Source organism: Bombina bombina, chromosome 7 (genome assembly GCF_027579735.1).
Source record: "Bombina bombina isolate aBomBom1 chromosome 7, aBomBom1.pri, whole genome shotgun sequence".
Classification (NCBI taxonomy): domain Eukaryota; kingdom Metazoa; phylum Chordata; class Amphibia; order Anura; family Bombinatoridae; genus Bombina; species Bombina bombina.
This window is the reverse complement of record NC_069505.1, coordinates 269,005,021-269,018,466: the sequence shown is the minus strand read 5'-3', so window position 1 is coordinate 269,018,466 and position 13,446 is coordinate 269,005,021. Positions and strand designations below refer to the sequence as shown.

At 35.9% G+C, this 13,446-nt stretch overlaps 1 protein-coding gene across 1 annotated transcript in view; it reads left to right on the top strand.

Moving 5' to 3' along the window:
- The window catches only part of CACNA1D (calcium voltage-gated channel subunit alpha1 D), a 764,995-nt gene that overhangs the window by 618,024 nt on the left and 133,525 nt on the right, over window positions 1–13,446 (top strand). Inside the window, 3 exon segments of the mRNA XM_053689359.1 lie at window positions 177–305; window positions 2,420–2,485; window positions 8,557–8,648. Of these exon segments, the coding sequence (XP_053545334.1) occupies window positions 177–305; window positions 2,420–2,485; window positions 8,557–8,648 (287 nt within the window).

Genomic DNA, 13,446 nt, shown 5'->3' with positions numbered 1-13,446 from the left:
TCCATATATGCTGAAGTGCACATATAGCCATGTTTTATGCCTCTTCAATATTGTTCTCAATTTTAAGCTTGCAAAGTGCATTTGATTTCTTCCTGTGACTTACAATTTTCTCTACCTGGATCCTGTGCATGCTCAGCTATATTTCATGTGCTTTGAATATCCATGATACCTTTCAGAGCTCAGAAGACAGCGCAAGGATCTCAATTACATTTTTCCGCCTCTTTCGTGTGATGCGATTGGTAAAACTTCTAAGCAGAGGAGAAGGGATACGAACGTTGTTATGGACATTTATCAAGTCGTTCCAGGTAGGTAACCGCCATTACTTAAAAGAGAAATCTACTTTTAACAAATAAGCTTCTAATGAGCAATGTATTAACACGATACATGGTATTGCTTATTCTTGTACAAGTGCTGCAAACCTACGCATAGGCCAGAACCACCATCAAATCTTCCTAATTTCTGCTGTCAGCTTGACAGATATGTTGTATGGGCGTGCACTATTTGTATTGTGAAGGCAGAAATATAATGAACCACTTTGCTATAGACCAACATTACACCTTGTGATGTGCTTAAAATCATTGTTTAAGGGATATTGTACAATAAAAAGTGTTTCCCCTTAATGTGTTCCAAATGACTTGTTATACCTACTGCAGAGTATTAAATATATGGGGCAGTGTTTCTTCATGTTTATTTTTTTTATTTATAAAATATGGTTTTGCTCATGAAAACTATCACCTGTTGTTCTTAAGGACATGCCCATAAAAATACGCTGAACCCACAGGTTAAACACACCTGCTCTTGTTATCTATGTCTAAACACACAGCCTAAGTAGTTAGGTATTGCAATTTCAATTATGCCTGGGAGGCTCAATGAGTGTAACCAGCTATTTTACAAATCTCTCTCATACACCTCACTGGGAGATTAATTTGTGTTATTGTCTTCTGTTTACATAGCTTTTTTTGTTTTGGTTTTTTTTTTTACAAAGAATACACTTGTTATATATTTCAGTGTAGGGGTGGTTTCTACAGTTAAAAGCAGCTATTTCAAATAACATAATGAAGGTAAAGGAGTCATCTGCAGAACACATTAATAGGGAGAAAATGTCAAAAATCTCTCTCATACCCTCAGTGGGAGATTAATTATTAGTTATTGTCTCCTGTTAACATAGCCTTTTTGGTACATAGAATACATATGTTATTCATATTTTCAGGGTAGGTGGTGGTTTCTACAGTTAAAAGCAGATATAGAAATAACAAAATGAAGGTAAAGACTAGCCACCTTCAGAACACAATAAAGGGGACAAAATTGATCATCGGATGCCAGACCTAGGCCTCCATTTATGAAGATCTGTGTGGACAAGGTTCTTATTGAGAAATCCTGTCCACACACATTCAGGGCCTCTGGATCAGTATCCACTGCTGTAATTTCAGATTGCACAGGTAGTCTAGCGTGCAACCCCCCCTGCCTGCGCGCCACCAGGATGCCTGATGTTCGCAACCTCTAAAGTTGCGAACACGCTAAGAACAGTTGTCATGCATGAGCGAGCCTGCATAGTGGCAGCTCCAACGCTACCTAAGCAGCTTCATAATTGGGGGCCAAAATTGTCAGATCTCGTTAAAGTTACAGCTTTTTTATTTGTGTTCATATTGAAAATAGAGAAGCAAATTGTATTTATGATTGTCTCATATATTATAATCATTTAAAAAATAAATATTTTAATGGTGAGTTATTTAATACATTACCTTGATAGTCCTTTTTTATGGACCTTTTTATTTACTGGTTGTTAGGCGTTATCTTATAGCCGGGGGTATCACTTGACACTTCAGTATTCTACACCTTCACATGGAACTGAATGGGTTACTTGACGAGATATCTCAGGAACAACAATCAGACAGCCAGCAAGTAAAGTCTAATCACTGTTCTGTTTATTATAAGGCATAACATACCTTTATAGACAATGGTTACAGTATATGTAGGGTGACCATATTGCCGCTTTAAAAAGGGACACATATGAAAAATACATGTTTTCAGGGCTGTTAAAAGAAATGTTTTGTATAAGAACCCTGACATATGTATTTCTCATATGTGTCCCTTTTTAAAGCGGCAATATGGTCACCCTAAGTATATGGGGTTAAACAATGATGTATCATTATCACACCATTTACACAGCATAAGTTAGAACAAAGAAGCCCAGTAAAAATATATAAATCAAAGATTTATACTGAAAAACAAAATCTAATGTCAGCATATAGTCTCACAGCATATTAAAACACATTATGAAGAAATATAATGAACTCATCTTAAAATGGAGTCTAAAACAAAATGGTGTCAGTAAAGTTATATATATTCTTACGCTGGTCTTTATTAATCTGAACTGTTTAATAAGTAATACTTGATTTGTTTGTTTTTTTCATTTTAGGCTTTACCATACGTCGCTCTCCTAATAGCAATGCTGTTCTTTATCTATGCTGTCATTGGTATGCAGGTAAAGTTAATTTGATTTTACATACCATTAACAATCTTTGTATAAACTGTCTGCTATATTGACACGCACTGCAGTATTATACTATCTGTTTATTTAATGAGTTGTAGAAGCATTAAAGGGATAGTCTAGCAGTGTTAATTTTGTCGACTAAAACTAGACTAAAATGACTATAAAACTAAAGAAATTCTGATGACTAAAATACGACTAAAACTAAAATGACATTTTAGTCAAAAAACTATGACTACAACTAAATCAAAATGACATTTTAGTCAAAAGACTATGACTAAAACTAAATCAAAATTTGCTGACAAAAACATTTTATGCAAGTTGTTATAATCAATCCATATCCAAGTACTGCTTTCCTTTTTTGTAAAATTTACGAAACTTAATTTTTTTAAATTTTAAGATAAATAAAGACATGTTATGTACCACAACAGTTAAATCTGTTAAATCTGTATTGCATGTTCAAACCTCAATACCATAAATAAAAACAGGTTAATAAACCTTTACTCCAGGAGTATATAATGAGTTTGGAAGTTCTAGAGCAGTGCTAATATCGTTGCCGAACCTTTTTCGAATCTTTGAACAATCAATTGATTCTTCCTATGGAAATAAGAATAACCCACGAGTATCGGTTTAAGTTATGCTGTGCCTGTGCTAGCTGCAGAAACTTTTTGTTGTGTTGAGTTACTTGATACTTGTTTTAATTATTAACAGAGAACTGTAAAAGTTTTTATATTGGGTAATATGTGCAATACAGCCAATACAGTTTACAGTTTATTTTTTATATTTTAAAGTTGCACTTCTGTTTGTTTATGAAACTTGTTTTTATTTTAAGTTTAATAAAGATGTTATATATCACAACGGCTAAATCTGTGTCTGTATTGCATGTTTAAACCTTAACACCATAAATAATAACAGGTGTTATGTTTACTCCTGGAGTATGTAATCAGTTTGCAAATGATAGAGAAATGCTTAAATAATGCATTACACTTTAACTAAACCCCTTAGATTTTAGTTGACTAAAATCTACTGGAGATTCAGTCGACTAAAACTAGACTAAAACTAAAACAATTCAGATGACTAAAATACGACTAAAACTAAAATGGCATTTTAGTCAAAAGACTAAAACTAAGACTAAATTGAAATTTGCTGTCAAAATTAACACTGTAGTCTAGTCAAAATTAAACTTGCAATTTTAAGCAACTTTCTAGTTTACTCCTATTATCAATTTTTCTTCGTTCTCTTGGAATCTTTATTTGAAAAAGCAAGAATGTAAGGTTAGGAGTCGGCCCATTTTTTTATTCAGCACCTGGGTAGCGCTTGCTGATTGGTGTCTAAATGTAGCCACCAATCAGCAAGTGCAACCCAGGTGTTGTCCCAAAAATGGGCCGGCTCTTAAGCTTACATTCTTGCTTTCTCAAATAAAGATAGCAAGAGAACGAAGAAAAATTGATAATAGGAGTAAACTAGAAAGTTGCTTAAAATTGCTGCTGTATCTGAATCATGAAAAAAAACATTTGGGTTTAGTATCCCTTTAAAGGGACAGTCAACACCAGAATTTTTGTTGTTTTAAAAGATATATAATCCCTTAATTACCAAGTCCCCATTTTTGCATAACCAACACTGTTATAATTATACACCTTTTACCTCTTTAATTACCTTGTATCTAAGCCTCTGTAAACTGCCCCCTTATTTCAGTTCTTTTGACAGACTTGCATTTTAGCCAATCAGAGCTGTCTCCATGGTAAATTCACGTGCATGAGCTAAATGTTATCTATATGAAACATGTGAACTAATGCCCTCTAGTGGTGAAAAACTATCAAAATGCATTTAGATTAGAGGCGGCCTTCAAGGTCTAAGAAATTAGCATATGAACCTCCTAGGTTTAGCTTTCAACTAAAAATACCAAGAGAACAAAGCAAAATTGGTGATAAAAGTAAATTGGAAAGTTGTTTAAAATGACATGCCCTATTAGAAACATGAAAGTTTTTTTTGGACTTGAATGTCTCTTTAAATACTGAAATAATAAGTGTACAGTTTTAATGTTTCTAAAGCAATAGGTGAAGCCATGTTATAACCTAAGTGTATTTCTCTGCTGATGACTCTTAGGGACAGTTATAAATAGGTCACTAGAGTGTGCAACCAATGACTTTGTGAATTTTAGCAGTGTTGAAGGGGCAGTCTAGTCAAAATTAAACTTGATTCAGATAGGGCATATTATTTTAAACACCTTTCCAATTCACTTTTATCATCAAATTTGCTTTGTTCTCTTGGTAATCTTTGTTGAAAGCTAAACCTAGGTAGGTGTATATGCTAATTTCTAAGCCCTTAAAAACAGCCTCTTATCTCAGTGCATTTTGACAGTTTTTCACAGCTAGAAGGTGCTAGTTCATGTGTACCATATAGATAACACTGTGCTCACACCTGTGGAGTTATTTATGAGTCAGCACTGACAGGTTAAAATTCAAGTCTGTCAAAACAACTGAGATAAGGGGGCAGTTTGCAGATACAAGGTAATTATAGAGGTAAAAACTATATTAATATAACGGTGTTAATTGTACAAAACTGGGGAATGGGTAATAAAGAGATTATCCATCTTTTTAAACAATAACAAATCTGGAGTAGACTGTCCCTTTAAGTCTGGAATCTGCACCTTCATTTTTTTAAAGCTATTGGACAATTTTTAGAAAAGGGTACGAAAATAAATAATAAAAGTATTTAGCAAATTAATTGTTTTTATATTACAATCACTTATTATTACCAAGTGTTAAATGTCCCTTTAAATGGATATGAAGCTGCTAAAAGTAAATCTTCTAATGTGTTAAAGCATTTTATTTCACTATCACTTGCCTAAACCTATGTGTTTAACCTTGCAATGGTGTTAAACACATAGTTAAAGTCAGCTCCAATGCATTAGAGGTCTGGAGTTGATCACGGCTGCTGAGTCATATGTGTAACTGCCAATTACAATTCCGTTCAGTTAACTAGCTATATAGAATGTATTGGCATTATGTTGCATTAAACAATCTGCAGATTAAATTGAATTAAAGTGCTGTAATTGAGCAAAACCAGTGCACTGCGGGGAACTTCTGTTTAATGACTCCCAGGATGTATGTACAGTGTGTGACTCAAACAAATATGCTGGCAGATAGATACATAGTGCTGGGGTTTTATTGTATTGATCCCAAATGGCCCCCAGTAAACAACATTATGCATAGCTCTTCATTATTACTATAATTACAGCTGAACAGAACTACTGATTTACCTTATCTTAAAGGGACAGTAAAGTCATTATTAAACATTCATGATTCAGATAGAGAATACAATTTGAAACAATTTTTCATTTTACTTCTATTATTTAATTTGTTTCCTTCTCTTGTTATCCTTTGCTGAAAGGTTTATCTAGGTAAGCTCAGGAGCAGCAAATAATCTAGGTTCTAGCTGCTGATTGGTGGCTGCATATATATACCGATTGTCATTGGCTTACCCATGTGTTCAGTTAGAAACCAGTAGTGCACTGCTTAACTTTCAACAAATGATATCAAGAGAATAAAAGAAAATTGATAATAGAAGTAAACTGGAAAGTTGTTTAAAATGGTTTGTTCCACCTAACTCATGAAATAAAAATGTTGGGTTACCTGTCCCTTTAAGCTATGATGATTGCTAACAGGTCAACAAAGGAGAATAACGTAGCTATGATACCGTGTATATTATGGGGACAGGAAAGTCAAAATTAAGCTTTTATAATTGAGCTGGAGCATGCCATTAAAATAAAAACTTTACAATAAACAACTTTTATCACATTTGCTTTATTCTCTTGGTATCCATTGTTGAAGAGTAAACCTAGAGCTCAGGATTGTGTACATGTATTTAAAGGGACACTGAACCCAATTATTTTTTTTCATGATTCAGATAGAGCATGTAATTTTAAGCAACTTTCAAATTTACTCCTATTATCAATTTTACTTTGTTCTCTTGCTACCTTTATTTAAAAAACTGGAATGTAAAGCTTAAAGGGACACTCAAGTCAAAATTAAACTTTTATTATTCAGATAGAGCATCCATTTTAAACAACTTTCCAATTTACTTCCATTAAAAAAATGTACACAGTCTTTTTAACCCCTGAACCTAAAATGGGCCGGCTCCTAAGCTTTACATTCCTGCTTTTTAAATAAAGATAGCAAGAGAACAAAGAAAAATTGATAATAGGAGTAAATTAGAAAGTTGCTTAAAATTGCTGCTCTATCTGAATCATGAAATAATTTTTTTTTTTTATTCAGTGTCCCTTTAGGCATTCTATGACAGCAGTGTTTGCAACAATGTTTGTAAAATGTTATATAGGTGCACACTCCTGAACGCCTATGGGTCTACCTAGGTTCATTCTCCAACAAACGATACAAAGAAAATTACATTTGATAACAAAAGTATATTGAAACTTTTTTTTACAGGCTCATGATTTTAGCACTATATAGCAGCAGTGTTTGTAGCAATGTTATACATTGTTACAAACCCTGCTGCCTTAAAGTGTTAACGTCACATGCACGCTCCTGAGCTCCTATCAACCTACCTACAGTAGGTTTACTCTTCAACAAAGTATGCCAGTAGAAGAAGCAAATGTTGAAATAGAAGTAAATTGGAATTTGTTTTTTTAATCGTATGCTCTAACAACCATGAAGTGTAATTTTGACTCCTTTTGAAGTAAATACAAGGTATACACAATTAAAGGGACAGTCAAGTCCCAAAAAAACTTTCATGATTTAAATAGGAAATGTAATTTTAAACAACTTTCCAATTTACTTTTATCGCCAATTTTGCTTTGTTCTCTTGGTATTCTTAGTTGAAAGCTAAACCTAAGAGGTTCATATGCTAATTTCTTAGACATTGAAGACTGCCTCTAATCTGAATGCATTTTGACCACTAGAGGACATTAGTTCATGTGTTTTATATAGATAAAATTGAGCTCATGCACGTGAAGTTACCCTGGAGTAAGCACTGATTGGCTAAAATGCAAGTCTGTCAAAAGAACTGAAATAAGGGGGCAGTCTGCAGAGGCATAGATACAAGATAATTACAGAGGTAAAAAGTATATTAATATAACTGTGTTGTGCAAAACTGGGGAATGGGTAATAAAGGGATTAGCTATCTTTTTAAACAACAAAAAAATCTGGTGTTGACTGTCCCTTGAAAGCCTATCTCCTAAAGGAACATATAAGTCAAAATTAAACTTTCATGATTCAGACAGAGCATACAGTGCATATAAGAAAAAAATCCACTTAGTTCTGTTTTCAGATTTCCTTCTCTTGGTATTCTTTGTTACAAAATTAGCTCCTTTCTGTGAGAGCATACTGAGATAGGCTCAGGGGCATACAAGTGTGTTGAACACTGTATGGCAGCTCTCACGTGCACTCTTGTTACCTCAGCTTGTCCTCATGGAGAAGAAATACGTTTTTAAGTTGCACCCTTCTTCTGAATCATGGAAATGTAATTTTCATGTCAATGTCTCTTTAATTGCAATGTGCTAAATTATTCATTCTACAATGAATCCGGCCATGATGTTATTTTTTCAAATGTTATTATTTGTTAAAGGGACACTCAAGTCAAAATAAACTTTTATGATTCAGAAAGAGCTTGCAGCTTTAAGAGACTTTCAATTTACTTCCATTATCAAATTTTGCACCGTCTTTTTTTATACACACTTTCTGGGGAACAAGATCCTACTGAGCATGTGCCCAAGCTTACAGGGTATACGTATACTAATCTGTGATTGGCTGATGGCTGTCACATGATACAGGGGGCCGGAAAATGGGAGAAAAAAATAATTTCTCAGAAAAAAAAAATCTGCTTATTTATGTTATTGCATTGTCTTTTTATTATGCACTTGTTAATTATGTAATTCTACAGCATTGAGTGGTCCTTTAACAAAATATCAAACAAATGTTCAGGTGTCCTGCTTCTTAATGTAATTAACATCTAATAGCTCACATCTTGCTAAATGGTTCCATTGAGCAAATTCAAATGCTGTAAAACCTGAATCACAAAAACTAATACAAATGATTTCTTATGCTTAGGTTTTTGGTAAAGTTGCTATGAGGGATAACACCCAAATTAACAGAAACAATAACTTCCAGACGTTCCTTCAAGCTGTGCTGCTTTTGTTCAGGTATTTTATATAATATTTATATTTCCTTTTTTACCATTATTTATGTAAAATGTTGACCTATGTGCAATGCAAGGTTAATAGACTTATAAATGATTTACATGGGCTTGTATTAATCCTCTGTCCCAGATGCAAATGAGAAGCAAAATGTTTAATGATGTATACTAGGGTATTCTTTTCTTTATTAAAATCTTAGTTTTAATAAACTAACGTTCAGCTGACCTGAGTAACTGATCTTTAAAGGGATATTCCAGTCAAAATGTAAAAGCACATAGATTAATTATATCTTTGAATAGAAACATAGTTGCAATATACATGTACTGTAAAAAAGGGTTCTAGTTAAAGTTATCACTGTTTTAGTGTTAGCATTTTTCTCTGCACGTGAATGTGAGGCATAGCTAGATATTCTTAGTGTAGCAACATATTAAATACTGCAGCTGCTCAGAGAACCAGTGGGGCTTGTATCATGTCCACAATTAACAAATCTTATCTGTATGGTGAAAAAAAGAAAACAGACATCCGATCAGCATCATTAGTGCACACTTTACTCTTCTGTCGGGATTTGTCTATAATTTTGCAAAATGTTAGGGTAGACTTCATTGAACTGAGGAGTAAAAGAAAGTTTCTGTGCCAGCACGTTCTGTATGCTCTCTGATTATCCTCAGGACAAGCATGGGAATTTGAGGCTTATCTCCTTAAAGTGATGGTAAATTTCAGACTATAAGAATGTCGCAATGAAAAATAAATTAGTTTGCAAGTAAAACCACATAATTATTTTTTTAAAGTGTATATATATTTTATAATAAAAGATTTATAATCCTAATTGGTATTGTCTGTTCCTCTGCCCCCCTTCATTTCCTCTTTTGACTGGGCTGTGATGTATAGAGCAGTCATCTCCAATCTCTACATATTGGCTTTCTAAGGGATTTAACCCTTTGAGTGCTAATGACGGCTCTGAGCCGTCACAGAGTTTCCCATCTTGAGGGAGATCTGGGTGCTCCCACCCGCTCCTACCCCGGCGATCGTGCCTGTAGAGTGACAGGCATCGCCGGGGCTTCCCATTTTGCGTGGTGAGTCATGCGCAATAACGTGATGACGTCACCGCGCAACTTTATTTATACTTAACAATGTTAAGTATAGGAGCAGGGGGCATGCTGCTTAGAAGCCTGTATCTCAGGTATCTAAGCAGCTACAGACCCCCAAGACCCACCATTGGAAAGGTAATCACCTAACCTTTCCAAAAGTGTAAGTCTTGGGGGTCTGAAAAAAAGTTTACAAATTGAAAACAAAAATTTGTTCAAAAAATAAAAAAATAAAAACACCTTAAAAAAACCTTAGCACCCAGGTGGGAAAGTGCTTAGCACTCAGAGGGTTAGAGGGGCTGGACTTCAAGATTCTCAAATGACGCACACGCTGATTGGATGTTCACTGGATTTGTCATTTAAAAAAAAAAAAATCATCCAAGTGGGCTGGCATAACATTACAATAGAAGCATTACTATATGCACTAATTTAACCCTTTAACAGATGGATTAAAAACAGAAAATGTACACTTATACTGTAATGCTTGTAGGATATTTCCCTATCAGACCAAACTTCTTATCCCGCTGTCAAGTGGTAGGATAAGGAAATATCCCAGAACAAGAGAACAGATAAGTAAATGAGGTAAGCAGTACTCAAATTAGAGAGGGCAATCCTTCACGGCACTACAGGGGTTAACTGGAGAATAGTCAGGCTAGCCTTTTTTCGGCAACAAAAAGGCTATCCACAGTAACAGCAGTTCAGGGGTTTAAGCAGCAGAGAGTGGTCAGTGGAAGGCAGAGGTCAATGCCAGGCAGACAATCCTTCACAGTACCAAGGGGTTTAGGCAGAGAGTAATCAGAGACAAGCAGAGTTCAGCAACGGTAAAACAATCCAGCAGTTCAGGGGTTAAGCAGGAGCGAGGTCAGAGGCAAGCAGAGTTCATCAACAGTAAGGCAATCAAGAGACAGCAATTCAAACAGCACCCAGGAATACAAAGCTAAACCTATACTTGGGCAGGGAATGTAAGTAAGGTACTTACATAGGTGTAGATTTGCGCCAAGGAGGCAATCACTGATCCGGACCGGCATCGAAAGGACCCGGTGTGCAGCGATGGCATCATCGCCGAGCGCCAGAAGGATCCGCCGCTTCCATGGCAGCGGCCATGGCAACAGGAAGACAGCCAACAGCGTCTGTGGCAATGGCCACAAGGAGACGGAGCAGCGAGTGGCATGACATATACTTTTTTAATGGCAAAGATTAAATATATGGCATTTGTTTAGTTAAAGGGACATAAAACCCTTTTTTTTTTCTTTCATGATTTAGATAGAACATAACATTTTAAACAACTTTCTAATTTACTTCTATTATCAAATTTTCTTTGTTTTCTTGTTATCCTTATTTGAAAAGCAGAAATGCAAGCTCAAGAGTGTGCACGTGTATAAAGCACTATATAGCAGCAGTTTTGCAACAATTTTATACATTAGCAGGAGCACTAGATGGCAACACTATTTCCTGTCATGTAGGGCTTCAGGCATGTGCACGCTACCTACCTAGGTATCTCTTCAACAAAGAAGAATGAAATACATTTGATAATAGAAGTAAATTGGAAACTTTTTAAAAATGGTATCCTCTATCTGAATAATGAAAGATTTTTGGGGGGTTTAATGTCCCTTTAAGGTTTACCATAACTTTAACGAAATCAGCAAGTACGATATAGATATATTGTTACTATAAATCACAAGTTACTACCAAAAGTGTGTGCTTTCCAAATATTAAAGAGACATAAAAGTAAAAATTAAAGGGACATAATTCAGATAGAGCATACGATTTTAAACAACTTTCCAATTTATTTCTATTATCAAATTTGCTTCATTCCATTGGTATCCTTTGTTAAATGAGCAGAAATGCACTACTGGGAATTTGCTGAGCACATTGTGTGAGCCAATGATGAGGCATATGTGAGCAGCCACCAATCTGAAGCTAGCTCCCAGTAGTGGATTGGTGCCCCTGAGCAAGGGATACAAAGGGAACAACGCAAATTAGATAGAAGTGGAAAGTGGTTTAAAACTTAATACTCTGTCTAAATCATGAAAGTTTGTTTTTGACATTACTGCTCCTTTTAAACTTTCATGATTTAGGTAGAACAAACTATTTTTTTAAAAAAAAGAAAAAGATCCAGTTTTATTTATTTTATTAAATTTACTGGGTTATCTTACTATCCTTTGTTTAACAGCATACCTAGTTAGGCTCAGCATGCACAGGTGTGGAGCGCTATATAGCAGCAGTTTTGCCACACTGTTGTAAACAGTGTGGTTGTCTCCTTGTAAGGAATACCTGAGAGTTGCTGTGTTGGAATCCACTTGCAGATATTTAGCACTCTCTTCCATACACCTCTGCCAAAAAACCTGAAGTGGAACAGGTTGGCTAGAGAGGAAGTAGGCACAACCACCTATACGGAAAATATGAGTACTGCTGTATTCTCTAAAGAAAAGTTATAGATGCTGTTAATGTGCCGAGGTAAATCCGAAATCGTAGTCAGGAGAAAGCCAAGGACAGACAGAAGGTCCATCCACAAGGCAGCAGCAAGGTAAGGAAGGCCAAGGTCTCTAACAGAAGGACAGTCCACCAGACAACAATCCAAACAGAAGGCAAAAGAGAGGTGAGAGTCCATGGTCAGATTAGTTCAGAGATGCATAAGGCCAGAAGGAGCCAGCAGAATCAGAGACGTAATGGGTAGCCAAAGGTCATGAGCCGGAGGACAGTAGAGAAGTAGAGGCAAAGGAACCAGGAACACCTAGTAAGGGAGCTGGAGACACTAAGGAATGAAGGACTTCAGAGGCTTTTAAAGGCCCTTGTGTGACATAATCAGGATATGCAGGAATGCTACTTTACTGGGTGCTGTCCTTTGGCGAGTACTATCCAGCCGGTGACTCCTTTAAGTATTAGCTCAGTCTCACGCATGTGAGTACGATTTATCGTGCTTGCAAATGTAGACGCAGAGAAGGGGTTAGCGTGGCTAACATGTGCTTCGGCTCAACAACACGCTTGGGAATAACGAGTCTGGGGATAATGCAGTGGAAGCTACCCTGCCTGACGAGCCAGACCTCAGACTTAGAGCACCCAGGGATTTTAGCGCAGCAATCCGTCGACCACTCAGGTAAGTACATCGTTAATGTATAACATTATTGGAGACAAAATATGGGAGAGAAAATTGCATTGTTTTTAATAGAGCCATGTTCTTCTGCTTTAGAGATATTGTTCGGTGCCACAGGTAACCTCATAGCATCAACTGATGACTGTTTCCAAATAAGAAATAGGTCATTAGTAAGTCATGCATAAAGACATGATTTCGTTTTTAGTTTTTTTTCTCAAACGATTTATGTGGTCACCAATAGAGATTGAACCAGTACGACCCTGCAATACATCATTTGATTATGAAAATCTGCTGTGTTTATCCAGCAAAGTATGTATGTTACAGAAGCTCCACCTGAGACAAACATTTTGGACGCATGACTTAGAAGGGGGGAATTTGGGACTTAATGTGGGTGGAGCTTCAGTTAAATATTAGATGTTCTCATAGGTAAAGGATGGGGGCACTACTTTTCATTAGACAAGGTGGACCCTAGTGTCTTGGTTATGGTTAACCTTGAAAGGTACTATATACAGTGGCGGCTGGTGACTTTTGAAGATGGAGGAGCACTAGCCCCGCCCCTCAGATGGCTCCGCCCATTTTATATTTATATACTGGGTACAAGAGTCCTGTCACTGGGGCAGTATAA